At 41.1% G+C, this 25512-nt stretch overlaps 1 protein-coding gene across 4 annotated transcripts in view; it reads right to left on the bottom strand.

Moving 5' to 3' along the window:
- Positions 1-25512, bottom strand: part of DIAPH1 (diaphanous related formin 1) — a 93920-nt gene extending 68408 nt beyond the window's left edge. Inside the window, exons 1-2 of one of the 4 annotated variants that reach the window (XM_035014319.1) lie at positions 25306-25422; positions 630-656 (exon numbers count right to left, since the gene is read on the bottom strand). In XM_035014319.1, coding sequence (XP_034870210.1) covers positions 630-656; positions 25306-25422 — 144 coding nt within the window. Of the gene's footprint in view, positions 1-629; positions 657-25305 lie in introns of all 4 variants that reach the window. The other 3 variants (XM_035014320.1, XM_035014322.1, XM_035014321.1) reach the window with 3 other exon arrangements.

Here is a 25512-nt window from a genome sequence, read left to right on the forward strand (position 1 = left end):
AGCTCAATAAAATGTCATTTGTTTCTGTCACAGGATCCCTCCCTTCCAGAGATGAGTATGACCACAGTATTTAGTAGGTGTAAGTCATAAAGAATAAACAAGTAAATGCCTTAAAACCAGGAACCATTAACTTTTTCTTTCTTCTGTGTTATGGAGGCAGCAAAAGTTCAATATACAGTCTTCAAAATCCCCTTTGCAAAGAATACAGTGTACTTCAGGGGTATATATGCAGCCTCTCTGCCAACCAAAGACTTGTGAACCATTCCCCAAACTTCAAGTACAGATGCTCACACCAAAGAGCCACCAATAAGCTGCAGCTTGTTAGCTCCACCTGTTTGAAAATAACAGTAAGTATCTTCAAGCACTGTGGGACTTCAAGTGATGTGAGTAGCATTCAGACTGCAAGTCAGTTATGAGTTTAAAGAACGTGCCTACCCTTAGAAGCCAATGAATGTCCCAGGGGAACGCATGCAATGGGCCAAACAGAGCAAAGAGTTAGGAAAAAGCTTTGGGGAGGTTCTGATAATAGAATCAATATCACCATTTCAAGTCAAAGTTATGACAACTGGTAAGAATCACAGTGGAGGAAATGAGCTAGAACATGCACATGCTGAACAAAATTTCCTTACCTCATCTGCCATGAGCCGCTTCAGAGTCTAGGAAACAGGAAAAAGGAGGGAAAAGAAAAAGAAGATAGATCAGTAAAATTCCAGGCAACCTCCCCAACACCAGATGGGGTGGGGGGAAAAAAGAAAAAGTTGAAAGGATCTAAGCTACTTTCTATAAGCTAAAGATTTCAGCAAACTATTCCTTAGCACATTCTCTTATGTAAGGGGCATGAAGGAGTTTTAAGGTCACTAACATACAACTCTTTGGCGGGGAAAACAAGTAGAGAACTGCGAAGACTCTAAATCTGATGACCAATATGCATATGAAACATGCTCAACTTCACTAGTAAACAAGGAAATGCAAACTAAAAATACAATGAGATACCGCTTCACACTCTGGCGAATGGCAAACCTTTTCCTGTCTGGTCGGAGAGCAGCAGGAGCTCTCACGCACTGTCAGCGGTAATGTAAACTGCTATGGCCACTTTGGAAAACAGCATGGCATTATCTAGTAAAGTTAGATATGCACATATACAACTCAACACATCAATTTCTATAAATCTACCCTGCAGGAATTTGCATGTATGTACCAGGATATGGGTAACAAGAATATTCGCAGCAACACTGTAATAATATCTAAAACAGAGAACAATCCAAAGAGCCAGCAAGAGTAGAATGGTTAACCTGGTACCATGTACAGTGGGGAACAATTACACAGAGAAATTAAATGAACTTACAGCTACTCACAAACATTAAAACTAAATACGTTATTTCCTTTATCTTCAGTTTAAAAACATGTCAACTATATTATTTAGGATGTAAGATTATAAACAGAATGATTATCACAAATGTCAAAACTGTGCTTAGTTGGGGTGGACAAGTTGTGACTGCAGAAGGGGACAAAGGGGCTTCTGAGGGGCTCACAATATTTTATTTCTTGACATGGATGATGGTTACATGGATGTTTGGTTTAATAATTTTATGTTTTATGTTCTCTTCTGTACACACGCTGTACTTAAAAAAAAACGAGCTGGGGTGGTAAAATAGGAATTCTTTGTCCTAATACTTAATTTTAAACCATATTTCTTTCTCTTAATGTTTTTACAAGAGTATATATAGTAAATGCCTTTTTTTTTATTTTTAAAGATTTTATTTATTTATTTATTTGACAGAGAGAGACACAGCAAGAGAGGGAACACAAGCAAGGGGAGTGGGAGAGGGAGAAGCAGGCCTCCCGAGGAGCAGGGAGCCCGATGCGGGGCTCGATCCCAGGACCCTGGGATCGTGACCTGAGCCGAAGGCAGCCCCTTAATGACTGAGCCACCCAGGCGCCCCTATACTAAATGCCTCTTGACTAATCTTCCTCAACTAATGAAAAACTAGCTGTGACCCTGCCACAAAGCTATTTTACTAACCTTTTTATGGACAAGAAAAATCTCTACCATTATGTTCATGATCCCCATGTCAGAGTTCGGTTACATCCAGTTAAATTGTGAATCTTAACTTTTCCCTCCATGGTTCAGAGGAAGCCAAGCTTCCACTGACTGAGGGCTAATCACAAACCTGAAGCTATAAGAACCTTGCTCAGCATCAATAGAAATTATAGTTACTTTGTGTGTGCCGCTTACTGGGGAGTGAAGGCAGAAGGATGATGAAGCAGACAGCAACACCGAAGGAGACTAACAGTTCCTTTTGTCACTACCCTTAGTCACCTGGCACTCAGGGGAAACAAGCTACAAAAAGGATGAGTATGTACAAATTTAATAACCACTGCCAAGGTTAAACTTATGTGCACCTAGAGCAACTGCTTCCAGAAGCTTTTCCTCCAAACTCAAACTGCTCCTTCAGAACAAGCAACAACCCTAACAATTCTGGGATGGATGTAACGTGGGTAACAGAACTTGGGACTAATGAATCAGTGCCAGTTGGATTGCTCACAGCTGCAGGCTAAGTTAAAGAAAAGGAAACCAGCAACCAGTTCCTTCTGCCTACAGAGTTTCATTTCTCTTCTGCTTATCCCTACCACCACTACGTAAGCTTATGCCATTATTATCTCCTGCTAGACACTGCAAAAGCTTAACTGATATCCCTGCCTCCAGTCCTGTCTGCCCTACACCAAATCCATTCTCCATACTGTATCCAAGGGTAATCTTTCTAAAATGCCACACTGTCCACGGTATTTCCTCATTTCAAACCTTTCAACGGCTCCCAACTGCCACAAACCCTCTACCTCAAACTCTATCATATTCTCCGCATCCTGAACCAGTTGCAGGTCCACAAACAGATCATGCTGTCTCACCACCCCAGACTTTCCAGGCTGCTCCTTCCCTCAGTCTAGACTGTGCTTTCAAGGCTAACTCCAACAGGCCCTGCAGGATGATACGGACTCTAATTGGACAAGTACGTCTTATGTTTCCACAGTAAAAGGTAGTTGTCTGTCATACAGCACACTAGTTGTGGATTACAGTTGTCTCTTGACTGTCTGCCTCCTCTACTCCTTTCCAGACTAAGTTCATTCAGACTGAGACTTAGTTATTATATTTCCTATGAACAGATACCCCAATCTGGGGCTGCTTTCCTAAAATACCAAGCCCTGAAAAAGCTCTCAAATCAATTCAATGTGTCAATGAAAAAAAACCCCAAAAAACTGAAGCCTAGACAGGTAGAGTAAATCACTGAGGTCACATGATCAGGAACAAGCTGGGTATGAACTCTAGTCTCCAGATTCCAAAGCCTAAAATCTTTGCATTCCCCAAATTCTTCTGCCTTGTTCCCATTTAATGCCCACTAACTCTTGCCTTTAGAAACAAAAGTGAATATATCTTTTCATAAGAAGGAAGATACCACATTCCCTTGCTTTCCTTGGTGCATTACTAGAAACAGATTTAATTACTTAAAAAAAAATTATCCACACTTTAGCACTCAGTTTGGGTAAGGACAGCAAAAATGATGCATGCAGGATCAAAGTTGCACTTTTCCAAAATGTCCAACAGAGGGTAGCAACTACCAGCAAAGCGAATCACCCTATAGGCAAAATTCTGTTTCAGAACCTAACAGAACACCCCAAGAGCAAGCTCAATTCAATTTCTGAAATGTAATCTGCTGCTAGAGTGTAATGAGGGTGTATTATTTACTTACTGTTAATGTGTTTTTCTTATAGATCCTATGTATACTGTGCTTGCAAACAGTAAGCTTTACTCAGTGTTTTAATTATATCCTTACTTGTGCTGTGGCTTCTGAGATAAAGATCAAGAATTCCCAGATCATAAAAAGTACAAATGACTAAAAATAGTGGGATCCAGGAAGATAAATGCTACTGGAGCTGTATTTGTGCCTTATACCACAGATGCCCAGGCTTTTGTCATTAAGTTCTCTAAGCACCCTACCTGTCTCTTAATTCTATTCTCACCATTCTCCTTGCCTGCTGTCAATTCTCTTCTGCCCCCAAACCAAACCCTTACTCTCCTAACCTCCTGGCACTAAATACTTCATCTTCCTGTCCCTCCTATTGAGTCTTCCACTAAAACCTTTAACTATAAATATAGATACTGAAAAGAAGCACAGATACTAAATGAAATCTTTTTAAAATATCAAAATCTGCTTATGAATACAGATTAATAGGAACTACTAGATAAAAGACAGTAAACTGAACAAAGCACCTAATTTCTCTCCTTCTTGAAACCCTTCTAAATCTACAGGAAAAGATTTTTTGAAAAGAAAACAATGATGGAAGGAAGGAGCCTATAAGGTTGGGAAGAACAAGAAAAGCACAACTGCAACCAAATTTTGAAGCTGGGGAATAAACACAAAGACTAGTGGTAAACCCAAAAGACCTAAGAAAACTCAGTCCTAAACCAGAAGTAGGAAAAGACAGTAATCAATTGTAATTATATTTAAAGGTCCCGAAAAGGCTCAAAAAGTAGCAGCTTGAGGTACCTATGGAAATGGGGGTTGGAAGGAGGGTGAGCCTAAAAATAAGAGGACTGGCTGGAAGCTGTTAAAGAAGCAGTTCAGTCTGTAGATCCTTCCACTCTCCATTCCCCCAGCCCTCCTCCTGGCCCATAAAATTGAGAGAGTACCCTCCCTTACTCCAGCAGAAATCTGCAAGTTCACTCTTACAAGAAGGTAATAAAGGATCTCTGAGATGCCAGGCACAGTTGTGGGTAGGAATCCTGTCATAAAATCTATGCATAATACCTACTGAGACACCGAGCACCTTCCCCTATAGAGTTTCTGAGAACCCCAGCAGCCTGGGTGGCCATTACCCTTGAGGCAGAAAATTGGTAGACTCTTCTCTGGCGAAATGAAAAATGACCTAGAACTCTCGACACAGTCCAAGTAGATCACCCTGGAGTTCTGCAGTCCAATATGGTAGCTACCAGCCACAAGTAATAATTGAGCACTTTTAATTTGCTAGTATGCCTGAGGAAGAATTTTAAATTGTATTTAATCTTATTTATTTTTTTAATTAATTTATTTCAGAGAGAGAGAGGACGGGCACAAATTTGAGGGGAGGGGCAGAAGCAGAGGGAGAAGCAGGCTTCCCACTGAGCAGGGAACCCTATGCAGCGGTGCTCGATCCCAGGAATCAGGACCTGAGCCGAAATCAACAATTGGACACTTAACCAACTGAGCCACCCAAGCGCCCCAAATTGTATTTAATTTAATTTTATTTTATTTTATTTTTTAAAGATTTTATTCATTTATTTGAGAGAGAATGAGATAGAGAGAGCATGAGAGGGGGGAGGGTCAGCGGGAGAAGCAGACTCCTCGCCGAGCAGGGAGCCCGATGCGGGACTCGATCCAGGGACTCCAGGATCATGACCTAAGCCGAAGGCAGTCGCTTAACCAACTAAGCCACCCAGGCGCCCTGTATTTAATTTTAAATAAATATAAATTTAAAAACTAATATATTATTGTTATTGTTAAACTTATGTTTGGAATATCCTGGGTATGTGAATCTACTTTCACCTGTAAATTTTATGGAGTCTAAAAATACGTGAACTTGGGGCGCCTGGGTGGCTCAGTCAGTTAGCGTCTAACTCTTGGTTCCGGCTCAGGTCATGATCTCAGGGTTGTCAGATGGAGCACCATGTAGGGCTCTGCGCTCAGTGTGGAGTCTGCTCCCTCCTCCTCTGCCTCTGCCCCTCCCCCACTCCCGACCCAACTCCTTCACCCCCATGCACTGGTGCTCTCTTTAAAATAAATAAAATCGGGCGCCTGGGTGGCTCAGATGGTTAAGTGTCTGCCTTCGGCTCAGGTCATGATCCCAGGGTCCTGGGATTGAGTCCCACATCGGGGTCCCTGCTCAGCGGGAAGCCTGCTTCTCCCTCTCCCACTTCCCCTGCTTGTGTTCCTGCTCTTATTTAAATCAACACAGATTGCTCAAAGGTGCACCGCATCAAAAGTAACAGCATCAAATGGAGTGCCTACATGGCCTAGTCGGTTAAGGGTCCAACTCTCGGTTTTGGCTCAGTTCTGATCTTGGGTTCATGAGATCGAGCCCCGAGTCAGGCTCTGCACTCAACGAGGAGTCTGCTTGAGTTTCTCCCTCCCTCTTCCTCTGCCCCTACCCTGCCCCCACTTTCTCTCTCTCTCAGATAAATAATAAATCTTTTTAAAAAGTAACATTGTCAAAAATAAATATACCTTAAAAATAAATATATTTGGCTGGGTACTGCTCTGCATTAAGACAATCAATCAACATAAAAATGAAAAGCTGTCCCCTCACTCCCCCCTTCCAGAGAATAATTCAAGACTATGATTCACTCACCACATCCTAATGTAATATGTGGTAAGATAAATCTTTTGGTTGCCATCTACAGGAAATAAACTTCCTAGACACTTTACAGTTTGGTTTCTATAAGAAACCAAAAACAAAAAAGTCCAAAGACCCCAAGGTATGCCCTGTGAGGCCAAACTAATCAGATGACTTCATGAGTATGAAACATACCCCTGATTATTATTATCACAATAAATGCAAATAAACTATAAAACTTCTCTTCCATACTGGATTTGCTGTGGTGGTGGTTATATCTATTAACACTTCAGCTTTTAAAAACTAGTGGATAATGGGGTGCCTAGGTGGCACAGTCAGTTGAGTGTCCAACTCTTGGTTTCCGCTTGGGTCATGATCTCAGGGTAGTGGGATCGAGCCCCATGTTGGGCTCCGTGCTCAGCGAGTAGTCTGCTTGGACTCCCCCTCCTATCACTCTACCCTTCCCCTCCATGCCCACGCACGCTCTTTCTCTTTCTAAGGAAATAAATAGATCTTTAAAAAGTGAGTGGATGGGACTAAACATGGCAGTCTTTTAAACAGAGGTTCCCTCTGTTTGCCTAGCAACAGAACTGGCAATTTTTTAAATTCAAGGCTGTAAGAAAATCATTCCAGAGACTGACTGACCTCTACCCAACTCCCTGACTCTTTAACTTTTCCCACTCAGCAGGAAAACGGGACAGAATTCTCAAACAATTAAGGATGGTCTCTTGGCACAAGATGTTCATGTAGCCAAACAAAAAGTAATTAGGTAGTATCCTTAGCAGCAGAGAGGTTGGCAGGGATCTAATAAGAGAATATGATTAAACTTTACTTTGAACAGAGTACATTACATAGCAAAAAGTGTTTCCAATTCCTACCACTGTGCTTCACAAGAACAGTTAATCATGGATGATAATCCTATGAACCATGTGGTTCATACACGGATAATATAAACCTCCAACTGCAAGCCTGTATCTCAGTACTTTCTAAATATTTTGTTCAGGCTAACTTATTTAATTTTTAAAAAAACTGTAAATGAAGTATAGTTGATATACAGTGTTTCAGGTGTACAACACAGTGACTCAACAATTATGAAATGCTCACCAAGGTATTACTGACTATATTCCCTATGCTGTACTTTTTATCCCCATGACTTATTTTATAACTGCAAATTTATAATCTCCTTCACCCATTTTTTTTTAAAGATTTTATTTATTTATTTGAGACAGAATGAGAGAGAGAGAGAGAGAGAGCACATGAGAGGGGGGAGGGTCAGAGGGAGAAGCAGGCTCCCTGCCGAGCAGAGAGCCCGATGCGGGACTGGATCCAGGGACTCCAGGATCATGACCTGAGTCGAAGGCAGTCGCTTAACCGACTGAGCCACCCAGGCGCCCCACCTTCACCCATTTCTTTTGCCCATTCTTCCACTACTCTTCCTCTACCACCTTTAAAAAAAATTTTTGTTCAGGCTAATACCAGACATATTTGAGCTCTTGGCTAAATGACTACCACCAGCACACCACAGCTGAATGCCCTGTGGCCCACTGTGTGAAGATTCTAAGAGGCCCAGGCTCCCTGGGAACTACAGGTTTTCTTAAAACACCTATAATCACAAAGCAATTCACTAACTGCCTCAGGATAGTCAACTCATACCTCTCCCTCTCTGACGTCCACCCTAGCTCAAGGGCTGTCTAATCTAGTGTAAGGACATGTTTAGAGTGGTAGATAAAATTCTAAGATGTCCCCTGAGATTCCTAGCCTGACATATGAACCCTGTATAATTACCAGGATTGTACGATAGGATACCACTCCTGTGATTAGGTTCTATTATTCGGCATTACTGACTTTTAAGAAAGGGAAATAATCTGCACAGGCCTGACCCAATCACACATGCCCTTTAAATCTGAGGTGAGATGTTAGAGACACAAGGACTCAACAGGTCATTTCTGGCTTGAGCATGAAGGGGGCCAAATAGCAAGGACGGTAGGCAGCGTCTAGTTGCTGAGAGCCAGCAAAGAAACAGGGACCTCAGCTCTACAACCGCAAGGAACTGAACTCGGCCAACACTGAATGAGCTTGGAAGCAGATTTTCCCTGAGTGACTCCAGATCAGATCTGGCCCAGCTGACACACCTTGATTTCAGCCCTCTGGTAACTCTGAGAATGCAGCCACACTACCCATGCTGGACTTCTGACTAATGGAACTATGAACTAATAAGTGAGTTTTGTTCTAAACTGTTGAGTTTCTTATGCAGCAGTAGGAAACTAATACGTTAAACAAACTGACAAAATCTACAATTTATCTAGAACTTTGGCTGAAGGAAAAAGACTATAAGTCCTGGTTTATTTATTTATGGCATCCTAAAAAACTACAAGTATGATTTTGAGCAAATCATTTTAATTCTTCATGCTTCGGTTCCCTTATTTATTAAAAACAAAGCAAAAGCAGACACACATACCTACTGAGAACTATGAGATCATAAAGTGGAGTGGTAAGAGATCATTCTGTAAAGTAACTGCGCTGTTATTACTACAGAAAGACTTTTAAAATACACACCTGAAGAGTGGACTAGTTGACACTATGCTCCAACAACAAAAGGAAAAAGCTATTCCTCATCTATCAACTACACATTTAGCCATTGTCAGTCATTTTGCAAAAAGAACTAAAGAACTTCAATATTTTTTATCAGACTGTTTATTGTAACTACTTCTGTGTAAGTTGCTTGGGGGCAGGAACCCATGTCTTGTTCATTTGATGTGGCCAATATTTAATAAATATTTTAAAAATTAGCATCACTACAGGTGTTTAAGAGCATCATCCTAAGCACAGTGTATTCATTTATTAATTCCTTTACTCAAATTAGGCAAACCTAGGAAATACCTTAAGTCAAAGTCTGTGACAATGTGATGGTTATGGACAGGTCAGTCAACCATGAGATATGAAGAGTCAGTCAACCACGAGACCATACCTTGAAGAGTCATGTCTTTCCCTATATATGAGAACAGGGGATGCTCACTGGTACATGATACACTTTGAGTTGTCCTTGAGGAAAATATCCAACTATGGGACACATGTCACCTAGGGAGTCTTCCACCTCCTTTGAAAAGCAATAAGGCCTAAGACACAGGCTACCTACAGGTAAAATGGACAGCCAACAACAATCTTCTTTCAAATTCTCAACTACCTACCCAGGAAGGATCAGGTAAGGTATGTGACATTCAGAATCATACAGAGCAGAGAGCACGGTCTGGCTATGATTCATTGATTCATCTCTTTATTCTATCACAGTAATGACATTCAGTTCCTTAGGATAGTTCCTTAGGCAACAGAAGGTTATCATGTGCACTTGAATTACCAATGAATCCCATTCCAGTTCAGACAAAAAATTTGTCACATTTCTACTAAGAGACAGTAAGAGCAGGCTGAGCTTTTCTTTTTATCTTTCACAGTTTCAGTCTTATATTTAGGACTGTATCATCTCATAAGGCTGGTATGAAAAGTAATAAAATGGATGGAAAGTACTTGTTTTGCAAAGTGCTTTGTAAAAATTAAATAATATATGATGATGGAACCTATGACACTTTTCAGCCTTCCTTCTTCAATTCCCACTCCTCATTTAGAAGTCAATTACAACTAGAGAGAAGAAAATAAAGGGTATATCTTCAAATGTAGAGAACTTCCCCTTCGATTTTCAAGGAATGGCCCAAGGATGACACTGAGTTAAGTCAGTATCTCATCTACCATTTGCATAAACAAACTAGATTCTGACATTACTACTTACTGATGCCAGAAGCTTAAACCAGAGTTGTGTAGAACAGGAGCAGCCACTTCCAGAAAGAAAAGAGGAAAAAAAGAAAAGAAAAAGGGTATCTCTGAGAAAAAGAAGACAAAAAAAAAAAAGCACAAAAATGACCAGGAATTTAAAAACATCAACTATAAAGCTAACTTAGTATTATTAAGTTAAGTGGGTTTAAGGGAAAGAAACCTGAAGATTATCTAGCAGTCCCCAGAAATGGAGATGGCTCACTCATGCTCCCCATGATCACTATGGGAAAACTGCTAAAGGAGTCAGGCATTTGCAGCTCATCCATTTAAGTTTCATGCTGCCTTGGTAGCTCCACAGCTCAACTCAGAACTGGACAGTTAGCTTGTTAGAATTCATACAAGAAACAAAAGGAACACAGTAGAGGAGAGTCCAAGATCTTTTAAACCTAATTAAGAGAGTTCTTGGGGCGCCTGGGTGGCTCAGTCGGCGGTTAAAGGTCTGCCTTCGGCTCAGGTCATGATCTCAGGGTCATGAGACCTGGGATCAAGCCCCGCATCGGCTCCCTCTCCTGCTCCCCCTGCTTGTGCTTTCTCTCTCTCTCTGTCAAATCAATCAATCTTAAAAAAAAAAAAAAAAACCCTAATTAAGACGGTTCTTTCAATCTACCACTGCCTTCCAGAGCCAGTATCTTTTTACTGATACTGCCCAGGATGCCCTGAAGGATTCCAGGCAGTGACGTTTGTCAAGTATGAGTTAGAAATGTCCTACGGGCGCCTAGGTGGCTCAGTTGGTTAAGCGCTGCCTTCGGCTCAGGTCATGATCCTGGAGTCCCGGGATCGAGTCCCGCATCGGGCTCCCTGCTCAGCAGGGAGTCTGCTTCTCCCTCTCCCGCACCCCCCTCTTGTGCTCTCTCTCTCTCAAATAAATAAAATATTAAAAAAAAAAAAAAAAAAAGAAATGTCCTACAAGGAGCGTTAGGTAAATAATCATTACCTGTTTCAGTAATTTAGTTATAAATTTGAAGCAATTTACTTACAAATGCAAAGCAACAAACTCAATATCCACACAACTGTCTAAATCAGTTGGTGAGAGTCTGCTTTCAAATAAACCACATTTCCCAGCTGTGATTAAAATGAAGGAAAACCTGTCTTAACATTAGGATTCAATCCTCTGACAGGTCCAAAATACATTCTAATAGTCCTCTGTTAGTTCAAGAAGGCAAGCCTCTTGGGGAAAAGAAGAAGGTAACATTTTGCCTACCGCTTAGCTCATTTTAAAGCCCAGGACTGGCACAGCCTGCATCCCAGATAGCTGATAGCCTAGAGAAAAGGGAAGTCCACTCAGGTTTCACTATTCTAGCTCAGCACAGCAGGTGGAAACCAGGCTGGGAACATTGCATTCCTCCTACAAGTCCATCCAAACTAACTGCCAGCCCCTTGCCCTATGAACCACTCACGGGCTGGGACAATAAGCTGCCAACAGAGAAAGTGCTCAGATTCTGAAGTCCTAGTTTCCTATCAAGTGTCACAAGGTGTGGCAGACATGACCATCTCTTTTGCTGACAGGAAGGAAGTGCACATATATTCTGTCATCTGGCGAGAGATCAGTAAGCAAAACCTCCTCCCTTTCAAACATCCAAAGGTTCTGATAAAACTTTTGAACACACATAGAGGTATCCCCCACTTTTCAACAGTTCATGTTAGGCCACTTTGCTTTTTTGGAAGACCTGTATTAGTACCTGTTTTTGCTAACTGAAACATAAAAGATTTTCACTTTTACCAAAAAAAAAAAAAAAAGGTGAAAAGAGAAAATAGCATCCAGCATTTGTTTTGCAGCGAGCCATTATGAGAGAGGCAGCACACAACCCGAGCAGGGCTACACTCAGCATCGGGCCACTGTAGCTTTGAAGTGTGTCTGTAAGCATCCGTGTTTTATCTCCATTTATTTTGTGCCTCCGTTAGCAAGATGTGGCCTAAGTTACCAGAAAAGCCTAAGAGGTTATTTTTAGGAATGCTTGAAAATTTTTCATATAAATTAATGGTAAGTGCTTCTTTGCTTTATGTCATTTTGGCTTATGAAAGATTTCATAGGAACCCCCTACTTTCAGATGGGGGGGGCTGTGTAGAAAACAATACATAATGTTAACCTATTTTTCCAAAATTTCAACACATTTCTCCAGTTCCAAATACTGATACTTGTTCTTCACTTTCTTAGTGGGCCTCTCTCTTTACAGCCTGAGCTTAGATTGTAATTGCTCCTTTAAAAAGGGGTGTTGTCCATTCATTTGGAAACAGTCAGTGACTCAGGAATGCTGTTTCCCAATCTCCGTAGCAACTGTTTTCTCCTCCCATGCTGTGATGTGAGTAGCAGGACATCTACTCTTCCTCAAGGGTGAGCACATGTATGACACACCCAAGGCCTGGCTGACAGGAAGTTCCTGCAGCTGGTATTACTTCTACATACAGGGACCAAGTATGAGGCCACCTTGTTTTAAATCCCATTCTCAAACCCTTCATTTCCAAATGATGGTTACACCTTTTTCCTATCTGCACATCATTTCTAAATACCCAGAAATAATGACAGCCTACTGATAATACCTTAACTGATCCAAAAATTATATTACACAGACTTGATCTTATGAAACCACAATAAACATTTTCTGGGCCCCTTCAAATCTAGAATAAGATCTGATTTTGAGAAAATCTTGCAGGGGAGAGGGGCAGGAGAGCATGAGGTGAAATATTATTACTCGTCTATCACCAGAAATACAAGCAAGAATTAAAATACAGTACTTCTGACAGTTCCATACTACAATTGCTAGAAGTATGTTCTAATACAAACATACAATTTCAGGCCAAAGTCCTTATGTTACAAAATGTAAATGTAAAAATAAATGTGATAAATGGAAAACAAGGTTAAGGGATGTTTTATTTATTTTTTAAAAGATTTTATTTATTTATTTGACAGATAGAGACATAGTGAGAGAGGGAACACAAGCAGGGGGAGTGGGAGAGGGAGAAGCAGGCTTCCCGCAGAGCAGGGAGCCCGATGCGGAGGCTCGATCCCAGGACCCTGGGACCATGACCTGAGCCGAAGGCAGATGCTTAACAACTGAGCCACCCAGGCGCCCCAGGGATGTTTTATTTTTATACACATCTATATTTTCTTATAAATAGGTGTTTCACTTTTATAATAAAAACCATTTCCATTTCAAACAAAAGTAGCACTTTTCAAAGATTAGAAAGCTAGAAAAAAAATTTTTTTTAAAGATTTATTCATTTGAGACACAGAGATACAGAGAGAGAGAGAGAGAGAGAAAGCATGAGCAGGGAGAGAGGCAGAGGGAGAGGGAGAAGCAGGCTCCTCGCTGAGCCAGGAGCCCAATGTGGGGCTCGATCCCAGGACCCTAAATCTGAGCCACCCAGGCGCCCCTAGAAAAATTTTTGATACATTGTGTTAAAGCAGAAAACTTGTGTAAGCTATGACTGCAACTTTATAAACACGTCTGTGCATAGACATAGTAACTAAAATATTCAAACACTAAGTGAAATAAAAAATGAAAAGTAGAAATTTGGGGTTTAGATGCTGTTATTTTTAAAATATGTGTGTGTGTGTGTGTGTGTGTATATATATATTTTAAAGAGCATTTAAAAAATCATAGCACAGCACCTAAAAGCAAAGCAACATTATCCAATTCCCATATTCCAAATGTCCACTAGTATTTACTCTTCTCCAGTAGTACTCTTGCTTAAGGAAACACTCTGGCAGGGCACAGTTAGAAAAATTAGGGGTGACAAAGCAATGTGAGAAAGAATAATGAGGGGCGCCTGGGTGGCTCAGTCAGTTAAGCGGCCACCTTTGGCTCAGGTCATGACCTCAGGGTCCTGGGATCGAGCCCAGCATAGGGCTCCTTGCTCTTCAGGGAGTCTGCTTCTCCCTCTCCTTCTGCCACCTGCTTGTGCACTCTCTCTCTCACTCTTTCTATCTCAAATAAATAAATAAATAAAATATTTAAAAAAGAGAGAGAGAGAATAATGAATAGTCTAAAAAAGCTAGCTCACCTAATTACATGATCTTGAGCAAATGAGTACCTCCAGGCCTCAGTGGCCTCCTCATTTTAAGATGAGGAGACTGGATCAGGTCATTTCTAGGGTCTCCTGAGAGGCCCAAAGACTGTGCTTAATTACTACTGCTCTTTTTGAGGGTAGCCCAATGCCTGCTGCTTGCCTGATAGTACATATCCTACAGTGGCTTCTCACCACTTCTTCTTGTGGTTTCAATCACAGGAAACAGACGTCACCCATGGGCCTAGAAGTAAGTAACGAACAAGCCCTGGTGGATGCAAAGAGCTGCCAACTAAGGCCAACTCCCATCTTTCTAAAATACAAGAATCAAATCACTAGAAACCTTTATGCCTGGGGAGCCTAATACACATCTTTCACGAAAACTAACAAAACTAAAAATATCTCTGTAGGTCCCATACATGCAAACATGATGTAATAATTTTAGAACAGTCTCACTCTATTTTGCTTCTATGACCAAATGAAGAAATTGAAGAATAGCTATGGGTAGGAGTCTAAGAGTTTAAGGGGGAAAAAAAAGGTCACTAGCACTTTCTGTGGAGACCTAGACATATCCTGAGGACTTGGAGACTCATCCTTGTCTTCTTTATTTAGTATTCTATGAAAACCTTTCTATAACCCTGAAATACTATAATACTAATAGATTAAAATAATATGGGGACTTACCAATTATTCACTTTAAATGTATGCCAACAATCCCTACAGCCCTGGGTCAAATACTGCTCTCATTCGTAATGATAAAAGTTGGCAGCCCTGAACTATGTAAAATAACACAGAGATTTTTAATCCTGAAGACATGTTCTTTCATAAAACACAAAACTAGAAGATACTAAAGAATAACAATAAACTTTTCTCAACAGGGTTCTTCTGATCAGATATAGTTAACATTAGTGGTTCTCTCTGCCTCAGTTACCTTGGTGAGAGAGGACTAATGTTTTTAAACTGCCAATCTCCTACATTAGACCATAGAAATGGAGAACCTTGAAAATCATCTCAAGATTCCCAAAACTAACATTAAAACTAAAATACATAAGAGGATATTGATAATGTGAGCAAAACACCACCAATGGGCTTAGGCACCTCACAAGCAAGATGGGAAATAAGATCCCCCAAAAAAGTTATCTCCCTCCCTCTCTCTATATATTATATATAATATATATGGGTTTTTTTTTCCATTCACAAAAGATTAAAGAACACTTCAAATAAGTGGGCAAGGGGCTCCCAAGTGGCTCAGTCGTTAAGCGTCTGCCTTTGGCTCAGGTCATGATCTCGGGGTCCTGGGATCGAACCCCCATCGGGCTCCCTGCTCCGCGGGAAGCCTGCTTCTCCCTCTCCCACTCCCCCTGCTTGTGCTCCCTCTCTCACTGTGTCTCTCTCTGTCAAATAAATAAAACCTTTAAAAAACAACAACAAAAAAAACCCCAAATAAGCGGACAAATCGAAACCTATACTGCACTATAGGAAACTTTTAAGAAGAAATAACACGGCCCAAAGAGAAGTTCTGATTATCCCCACAATGGGATTTCCCACCTGAGCTCACAATTTGGCTATACAGCTTTGAGATCCAGCCGAGAGTCGTATTTTTAAAATCTAGATTTATCGCTCAAAGTCTGAAAAGATGGGTGTGTTAAAATTGATAAGGACTATAAATCAAACAAACAACTATCTAAACTCCATCTAGGTAGCAGAAATGATTTGCTGATACGTTAACACTTTATCTATTCTGTTCTTGGATATGCTGATTTACTGTCACCATCACACATTCGCATGGCCAAAAATTGCACCAACATGCATCATGACATGCTACAAAACACTAATTTTCAGTCCTGCTGTCTGCAAGTTTCTACAGATAGAGAACCCAAAAGCCCTTAACAGGAATAAAATAATCCCTATGAAGTGGCTTCATCTTTCTTAAATGATTGATCTCCCATATAAATCCTCTTGACTGCTATAACTGGGCCATTTTCTTTATCACAGCCATACATTTGTGTCTCTGATCCTCTGTTCACACTGCTCCCTACACCATGAAATCCCTTCCCTTCTTCTCTACCAACCCTTCTATTTCCCTCCAAGGCCTGACATATCCCCCATCTTCTATGAAATTAACTATTAACTGTCCACAGTTATATCCTGATCACTTATAGAATTTTGGACATAAGGACAGACCTTTGAAATAGTTCATGCTGAATCTCTAATATTACAAGAAAAGACCAAGAAAAGCGCAATGATTTGCCCAGAGTTCAAATGGCTAATCAGTAGCAAAGTCCAACTAAACAGCAATATTTGGAAATAATACTTCAGTGGGAATGGAAGATAAGGGTTCTAGTCCTAGGTCTAGCTATAAATGTGGACAGACCACTTTCCTAGGCCCGCATTTCTAAATGTATAAAATAAAGGATTTGAATGAAATAATTTTTAGCATCCTTTTCACTTCCAGCTTTCTAAGATTCTGAAACCTAGTTCTTCTGACTCACAGTCCAGTACTCTTCCCACTTAATTCCTTCACTTCTCTGAAATTCTACAGCTTTTAAACTCTGTGTTCATAGCCTCTGAGCTTTTCCTACCCATTCTCCTATTGACATGACTGAGATGACATAAAAAGCAAGGGCTGAACAGGACATGTGATAGAACAACAACATGACTTCTTGATCTTTAGCCTTTTGGATCTAGGATAGATCCATGTGGACTCAGGCAAACAAGAGAAACTCTATTCTCTACTCTTTGCCACTAGTCATAAAGAAAATCCTAGTTGCTGGGTACCTGGATCTCTTTGGCGATGTCTTAATTATTAACCACAGGCAAATAACTGCCAGGTCTAAAGAACAAACATCAGTAGGCCCCAGACTCAGAAGAGACCCTGGAGTTATTAACCATTCACAATCCTTAGAGTCAAGTTTCAGGGCCACAAAGAAGATTTTTAAAGATATCGTATGCCAATTCTAAAATACAGAAAAGATAACTATTAGAGGTGGTCTAACAACAGCTTCCTCCTTCCCATTTGTCACCACTGCTTGCTGCTCTCATCAATTTAAACAACTACAACAACTGACAGGTGATGCTGTTAGAGGTGTTTCACTTACAAAGAAGATAAGGCTGCATTTTTAAAAATAGTAATTGGCAACTTCTTAATAACTCATAAGCCAGAGGAAAAATTGGTTCTGATGCACTGAAACAGCTACCTCTTCATGCTTAAGAAAGGTTTAATTATAATTCTTGTAATGACTTCAAAGTCTACATTATTAAATGCAAAAAGCAGTTAGCCATTTAACCACTGCACTTTGTCCATCTAGACCCAATACTTCTTTCCCACCAAATGAACTGGAGGAGAGCCCAGTTTTAATCGACTACAGTCATCAAATAACTAAAGAGATGACATCAAAATTTTCTATGAAATTCCTAGCAGTGAATACTTTTATACTCCAGGTGCAAAAACTGGACACCTGTAAAATGTCAGTAGAATGTAGTGAATAAGATGTTTTTTTTTTTTTTAAATCAGCTAGATCTCAGTTTGAATCCCAGTTCTACAAGCTAAAGCAAGTTGCTTGGTCTCACTGAGTCTCAGTTCAATTACCTATAAAACGGGAATAACAATAGTACCTATTTTATAAGACTGAGGTACAGATTAATGAGATAATGAATCTAAAGCTCTTTAGCACAGTCCTAGGGCTGTAATAAGTATGCAACAAACAAATGCTCTTACTACTGCTACTGCTGTTATTACTACTCCCTGTCCTTCCAGTCTGGGATGAATTCATCTTCCTATCTAACAAGAGGCTGAATATACATTAATATTTATAGACAGGAAGACTGGCATTATACAGTAGCACACAGAGTATGAGACAAAAGGTTTCTAACACCACATATTAAGATGAAAATGCCACCAGGATAAATTGAATCTCAAAGGTCCCCCAATCCCGAGTATCAGAAATGTTCTGTCTGCCTACAGGTGAAAATTTATGCCCCAAGGAACATAAGTGGAATATAACAACATATCCACAGCAGAAAAGTGGAGAACTTAAGAGCTTCATCTATAAAACTTGTAGAAGAAAACAGAAGGAGAAAATCTTAGGGGCTGTGATTTTAGCACAGATTTTTGAAATATGACACAAAAAGCAAAAAGTTTAAAAAACTGAACTTCAAAAAAAAATTTTTAACGATTTTATTTATTTGACAGAGAAATAGAGCAGGAACACAAGCAGGGGGAGTGGGAGAGGGAGAAGAAGGCCTCCCGCCCAGCAAGGAGCCCAATGTGGGGCTCGATCCCAGGATCCTGAGACCATGACCTGAGCCAAAGGCAGATGCTTAACGACTGAGCCACCCAGGTGCCCCTGGACTTCAGAATTAAACACTTTTATTCTTCATACCACAGTGTTAAAGGAAAATGAAAAGGCAAATCACGGGAGAAAGAAAATATTTGTAAAACACATATCCAACAAATGTCTTGCATTTAGACTATAATAAAAAATTTTAAATGGGCAAAAATTTTGAACAGACATTTCAGCAAAAATATACAGATAGCAAATAAGCACAGTAAAAGATGCTCAACATTACACAAATGCAAATTAAAGCCACACTGAAATACCACTACACACCCACTAGAATGGCTAAAACTTAAGGCTCATCATAGTAAGAGTTAGCAAGGAACTGGAACTCATATATTGCCTGTGATAATAAAATGGTACAGTCACTCTGGAAAACAGTTTGGCAGTTTTTTAGAAAGTTAAACAGAGCCCTACCAGGGAAAAAAAAGGCAGCTTTATCTGAGATTTAAGGCCAATACTAAGGTATACTTCTTGGTTTTCTATGACCTTCAGGATCAAAGACAGTTTATAAATCATCCGATGTTGGATCCTTAAAGTATGTTAAATCTTAAAAGAAAATGCAAATTCTATGTTTTCACCCAGCAGTATTTCTAAAATAGGGAATAAATCACACTATCAGAAATCTAGAGGGGCGCCTGGGTGGCTCAGTAGGTTAAACGTCTGCCTTTGACTCAGCTCATGATCTCAGAGTCCTGGGATCGAGCCCCGCATCAGGCTCCCTGCTCAGCGGCGAGCCTGCTTCTTCCTCTCTCTCTCTGCCCTCCCCGCCACTTGGGCCGCTCTCTCTCGCTCTCACTCTATCTTAAATAAATAAAATCTCTTAAAAAAATTAAAATTCATCCAGGCCTTGCATGGCTTAATAGAAATTCCTTTAAAAAAAAAAAAGTGTTGTGGTGAGTGCTGTGTATTGTGTAAAGACTGAAATATCACAAACCTGTACCCCTGAAACAAATAATACATTATATGTTAATTAAAAAAAAGAAAAAAAAGAAGTCCAGAAAAATAATCCAGGACACCAAAAACTCCCCTCTATCTGCTACCTTAACAAAATGCCAAAGTCACTACCACCTAAGGACCATTTATAACCACCACCACGGATGGAATCTCCTATCTTTCATATAAGAACACTTCCACAGAGGCACCTGGGTGTCTCAGTCGGCAGTGTCCAACTCCTGATTTTGGTTCAGGTCATGATCTCAGGGTCATAAAATCAAGCACTGCATTGGGCTCCATGCTGGTCGTGGAGCCTGCTTGAGGTTCTCTCTCTCCCTCTTCCTCTGTCCTCCCTCCCCCCCACCCCACACACTGGTGATAGCTCTCAAAAAAAAAAAAAACACAGAAAAACAACAAAAACAACACTTCCACATAAGAATGCCATGTTTCTCTTAATTTAGTTCCGTTATACTTACTTCCTTTTGTCTCCCCTTATCTGTTCCATCCCCTTTCTTGGAGGAAAGAAACTTAAGCAAATATTTATAGGACAAACCAAAACTCCGTGATTGTCAGTGAGCCAAGCAACACAGAGCCAGTTTCTTCAATCTTTTCCCTCTCAATAACATAGCTTCTAGTGTATCTGTTCCTCTTATATAATCTCTTTCTACTACTCTATCTATTCCAAGATCCTGAAATTTACTAAAGGAAACCTAGAATCCAAAATTTCTGCTTCTCCTCCTCCATTCATTTATCCAATATCCACCCCATAGCCCCCTGATGTTTCCAACCTCTAAATATAAGAAGAGACTGCTGTACTGAGTGGGTGTTTGGGCTTCATGGCATTTAAAGTCCCTTCCAACACTAAAATTTTAAGGCTACCATTCACAGCAAGCTTTAATAATGAATGGAAGAATCTCAAAGCTGAAAGACCAATGATACACCCAGTTATCCTGTAATCTGTGGTAAAATTCATAAAAATATTGGTCCTAATACTTCTCTTTTCCCTCAGTAATTCTTTTACTTTATTAAAAAGGATTCCTCTAATAAAATGTTTGCCAAAAGAAAGAGTAAAAGAGAGGTGGAAAGGGGCGCCTGGGTGGCTCAGTTGGTTAAGCGACTGCCTTCGGCTCAGGTCATGATCCTGGAGTCCCTGGATCGAGTCCCGCATCGGGCTCCCTGCTCGGCAGGGAGTCTGCTTCTCCCTCTGACCCTCCCCCATCTCGTGATCTCTCTCTCTGTCTCATTCTCTCTCTCAAATAAATAAATAAAATCTTTAAAAAAAAAAAAAAAGAGAGAGGTGGAAAAGAAGGCAAAATACATTCCCAGTGTTTAAACATTCTTTATTTTTCAATCTTAGCTTTGAAGTTTTAAGAACTTTTAGTATCAACAGATTTTACCATTCCTGATTCCTCAAACACCTAGCTGCCGATGGGACTGGGACCAGCCCTCAGAGAAGCGGAGAGGGAATAAAAACAAAGACAGAGGGGATGATAGTAGCTGGGCAAGGGGAGACTGTTGGCTTTGTCTCACCTAACCCTAAGTAGGGGCAAACACCAAATGTTGCTTTGCTCATTAGTAAGAGGTGAATTTTTTTCCTACTGCTTTCAAACAAGAGTGAGTGGGAAGAGGAGGCTCAACTATAATAAAGAAGAACAGGTAAATAATACATGGCTTGTTTCAAATAGAAATGCTTTCTGTAGTCAAGAATGACTTCAACTGAGACACAAAATGGGAGAAAACACCATCTGCATATACAAACCTTTTTTTTTCTTTATAATACCTACTATCTCTTGTTAATAAACATGATTTTAACTTGTTCTTCTAAATCATATGTGGTATAACCTTATCTTTTAAACTTCCATTATATTTCACTGAAAATATAACACTCTCCAGGAATAACTTGGCAATCCATTTATAAAATACAGAGGGCCCCATGGGATAGCAAAAGGTTGGTCTATCACACAGGAAATAAAACTAGTCTAATTCTGACCCATATGCCCAGCAACAAACTTAAACCACTTCTCACTTATCAGTATTTTCTCAGGTTTTATAATAAACATAATTCACAAGTCATAAAATTTTCAGGTTTTTTTAAAATAAAAGTATTCCAATGTTTATCAACTCTCCCAGGGCAGAGATTTTAATTCTGAGGCATTCCCTAAGTTTGACCTCTTGCGAGGGAGGATTTCCTTTGAGACAAGTAAATGTAACATGATCAAGTGGATCCTTGTGCTACCTCTTTAAAGACAAGGCAGGAAAAAGGGCAGCAATTTTTACAGTATCATTCTGTCATCACAAACCTCAAAAACATTCCTGTAGGCTCCCCTCTCTCTTTCTAAACTAAGTAATCCCTGTGCTTATCACCTTCCCAAAAAACACCACATGACTTGTATAAAGTTCTCTGTATACTCTTGGGTTTTCTGGAACCTTCTGAATTAAAGTTATTGTCTTCTTTAAGAGGAGAGAAGCAGACAACTGCATAAACAACTCCACTTCTTTCATATTCTTTACCTTCCCTAGTATCTGTTTAAAATTCTGCCTGACATCCTTTACCTTTGGCTGCTCTTTTTGGATGGACAGGGGTCTACAACCAAACATTTATATTTTCACTATCACTATGCTTTTAGAAGGGCATGAAAATACTACCACTTGGTGAAAATTCAATATACAAATCCAAAATTAAACAAGATTTTAAAAATTATGTATCTTCTATTCTCTCTAATCCCAAGCTAAAACTCATGTTTTACAAAATTATGCCCCTAACTGAATCAGGAAGCAATATTCTTTCTTAGAATGCATCCACTTCTGGACTATAAGGCATGTGTAGTTTATAAATCACAGGAATACCCTGCAGCCTCCTAACACCCTGGTTGTAATTGCTACCTTTACACATATTTCAGCCAGCAGCCTATTTGATACCTACATTCATCACTGCTGAAAAATCAGAATACATTCTGTTCGTTTAAAATTTTTTATTTTCTTTCACCCTAAGGACCGGTGAAAGAAGTGCAACAATGCTGGAGAAGGGATATGCTTATGGCCCAGGAGGAGAAAGACTCCTGAAAAATCAAGGGGGAATGCCAGGCAGCCTGGCTTGAGCCACACACATCAGCATCTCTAACCACCAAATGTTTTCAAAGGTGATTCCCAACCACTGTTTCAACTTCGACTCCATGGGCTTTCCACCCAAGATGCATCAGAGAGTTAAGAGTGTATCTTCGGCAATATGCGAGCTCTGTGTTCCATTCAGTTGATCTATACTTAGAACCTGCATAAGCTTGGAAAGGTACGGAGCAGATGAAGCGGTAAGAAACTCCTCAGAAGCAAACAAATAACCTTCAGGCACACAAGGTCCAAACCAGTGCAGCTTTATAAAGTACATCCTTAATGGAATTCCAGAGGACACACACTCTAGCAAAGGTGGAATAGGCAAAACAGCTTTGAGTTTGCTTGTAGCCTATAGTTCAAAAAACTAAGCCAAGGGTAACAAAAGCACACCAGCGGATCTCTCCCCCTCCACCCACCCACATATACATACAGACACAAAGAGAAGTGGATTGCAATGCTCCTTCTAGTCTCTCATTGCCACAGACTTCTCATAAAAAGAACAATGAGAAAGAGAAAATTCCGATGCCTTGAGGTGAATTACAGTTGGCAAGAAAGGGGTTAAGCAGCACTACTTTTCTGGAAACTTTCCAATCCCCTAGCTCTGAATGCAATTCTCACTACCTGTGCTCCGTATTCTTTTTTTTTTTTTTTTAACAGTTCAGTAGGCTAAGAGTTAAAACCAACACCTCAGAAAGAAAAAGAGAACTTGGTTCAGCTCCACCCTCTGTAAAGCAAATACCAAAAACTGAGCCAAATCCACTCAGCATATACAAGACTCCCTGGACATTCCAAAATACAGGTGAAGTTTCCTCCGGTATCTCAACTTTCAGCACCATGCACTTCGATTGCCCCAATTTCACTTGTGAAACACACAAGTGTTAGATAAAACAGCACAAATAAAATTCTATTTAAGAACTTGAAAAACATTTACAAAAGTCACAGAGTTCACTATATATCAGCAGGAATAACTGGAACTCGGGTGAGGAAGGTCAAACAGTACCCATGGAAACAACAGCAAAACAAAAATAACAGATATATATACAGAAATAAAAAAGCAATACACACCCTAGAACTTAAGTCTTAAAAGGAAAGCTCTCTGAGTGTCAATTCCTATCCTAAAGAAACATAAGGAAATGTTCCTTTAATCACCACAGGGGGTGGGCCATCACTACCATTAACCCAACATTTCTGGAAAAAAAAAGATGTTCACCAGATGAAAAACAGGCAGTTGCTGACAGCCCATAAGTCACTGGAAAGGACAGTCCAGAAGCACCTGCCTTGCTAGAAATAGGTAGGAAGAGATGAGTCACTATTTTAATTCTGCTTAGTACTCTCCACATCTCAATCCGCTAGGTCCCAAAGCAACATTTTCTTCCTGTTTCCATCATTTTATCAGTTTTCTTCCCAAAGTTGTGGAGCTGGGTCAGAATACTGAAGGTTGGGGATAAGAGAAAAGAGAAAGAGCAAAGAGTCAGAATCCAGTTGGTTAGTACAAAGAGATACTGGGGTGGGGGCCTAATTACCTGGAAGACAAGACTAAAGAACTACATTTACAACTAGCAAATGATTACTAAGATCCAAGACTCCCTCTCTTGGATAGTGCCCCATAGCTTTCAAAGCTTTTACAGTAAAAAGCAAACAGCTCCCTGGAGAAAGGAGTAAAAAAGATTTATTGAAGGCAAAGGTAATGAAATATGATAGTGTCACATGAATATCAGTATTCCTTCAGACTTGGATTGGAAGTCACTGGCACCTGAGGAAAGCTATACTCTTCTACAGGTCAGAAAAGGAATGTCACTAGCCTGTCACACAGGAGGTGGCAGACGAGCTGAGATGGTTATCATGGGAAACATATAAAAAGCAATTCAATTACTCAGAAACTTCTTGCACTTGCAGCCTAACTTCTTCCCCACGGGGAGGTTTAAATCACCATCCTAGGTCAAGAGGGGCATCATCATCATGAGAAGTTCTAACCCCCTGAAAAGTGATAAGCAACAGGGCAAAGAGACAGGTTCTCTGGATGGAGAAATACCGGGAAGGAAATCAGCGTCATGCCCAAAGACCATAGGACCTGGGCAGGAACCCATTCCTGCCATCACAAGGACAAACATGCAAGGGAGGAGGGAAGGGAGGGCCCAAGTCAGGTAACATTCCAGAGGGGAAGGATTATTAGGTGACACCGGGCTAAGGGCCCAGAGCTGGGGCTAGGAGCGAGGAAAGTTAGCAGGTGAAAGGGATCAATCTCGAGAAGGAAGTGACCTTTAGACGAAGCAAATAAGAGGATACCAAAAAAAGGGGGGGGGGGCAGTAGGAGTAAGAGGGAAAATGGACCCAGAAAAGGACAGAGAGGGCGTGTGCGGGTAACAGAGAAGAAGAAAGGAAGTGGGGCTGAGAAGGAAGCGATGGGGCTGAGAGGGAAGCGATGGGGCTGAGACCCGCCGGGCTATGGGGGCGGAGGGCAGAGCTTGCGGGCGGGGAGGGACGGCGTGGGGTGGGGGGGGGGGGGTATGAAGAAAGCCCCGAGGCTGCCGGGGCGAGAGCCGGGTAGGACTCCGGGGTTTCCCGAGGTCCTGGAGAGGTAGGACGTCGGACTGTGGAGCCCGGGACCCAGCAAACCGAGAAAGAGAGGCGCGGGGGCGGCTCCCTAGAGACGGGCATTCACCGTCTCTGTGGACCGGAGGGCGGTTACGGGGCCAGGCTGAGGAAACCGGGTGGGAGGGACACTCACAAATTTCTTGGATTTGCCGCCGTCGCCGCCGGCCGCAGGCAGCTCGTCCGGGCTCCGGCCCTTCTTCTTGTCCCGGGTCCCGCGGCCGGGACCCTGGCCCCCGCCGAGCGGCTCCATGTCCAGGTTCGCCCTGACAGATGACCCCGCACCTACGCGGCTCCCGCCCGGCACCTCCCGACCCGCCGCCGCCTTCGCCACCGCCGCCGC

The sequence above is a fragment of the Mirounga leonina genome, unplaced genomic scaffold, assembly GCF_011800145.1.
Source record: "Mirounga leonina isolate KUSES-001 unplaced genomic scaffold, KU_Mleo_1.0 Mir_168, whole genome shotgun sequence".
NCBI classification, from domain to species: Eukaryota; Metazoa; Chordata; class Mammalia; order Carnivora; family Phocidae; genus Mirounga; species Mirounga leonina.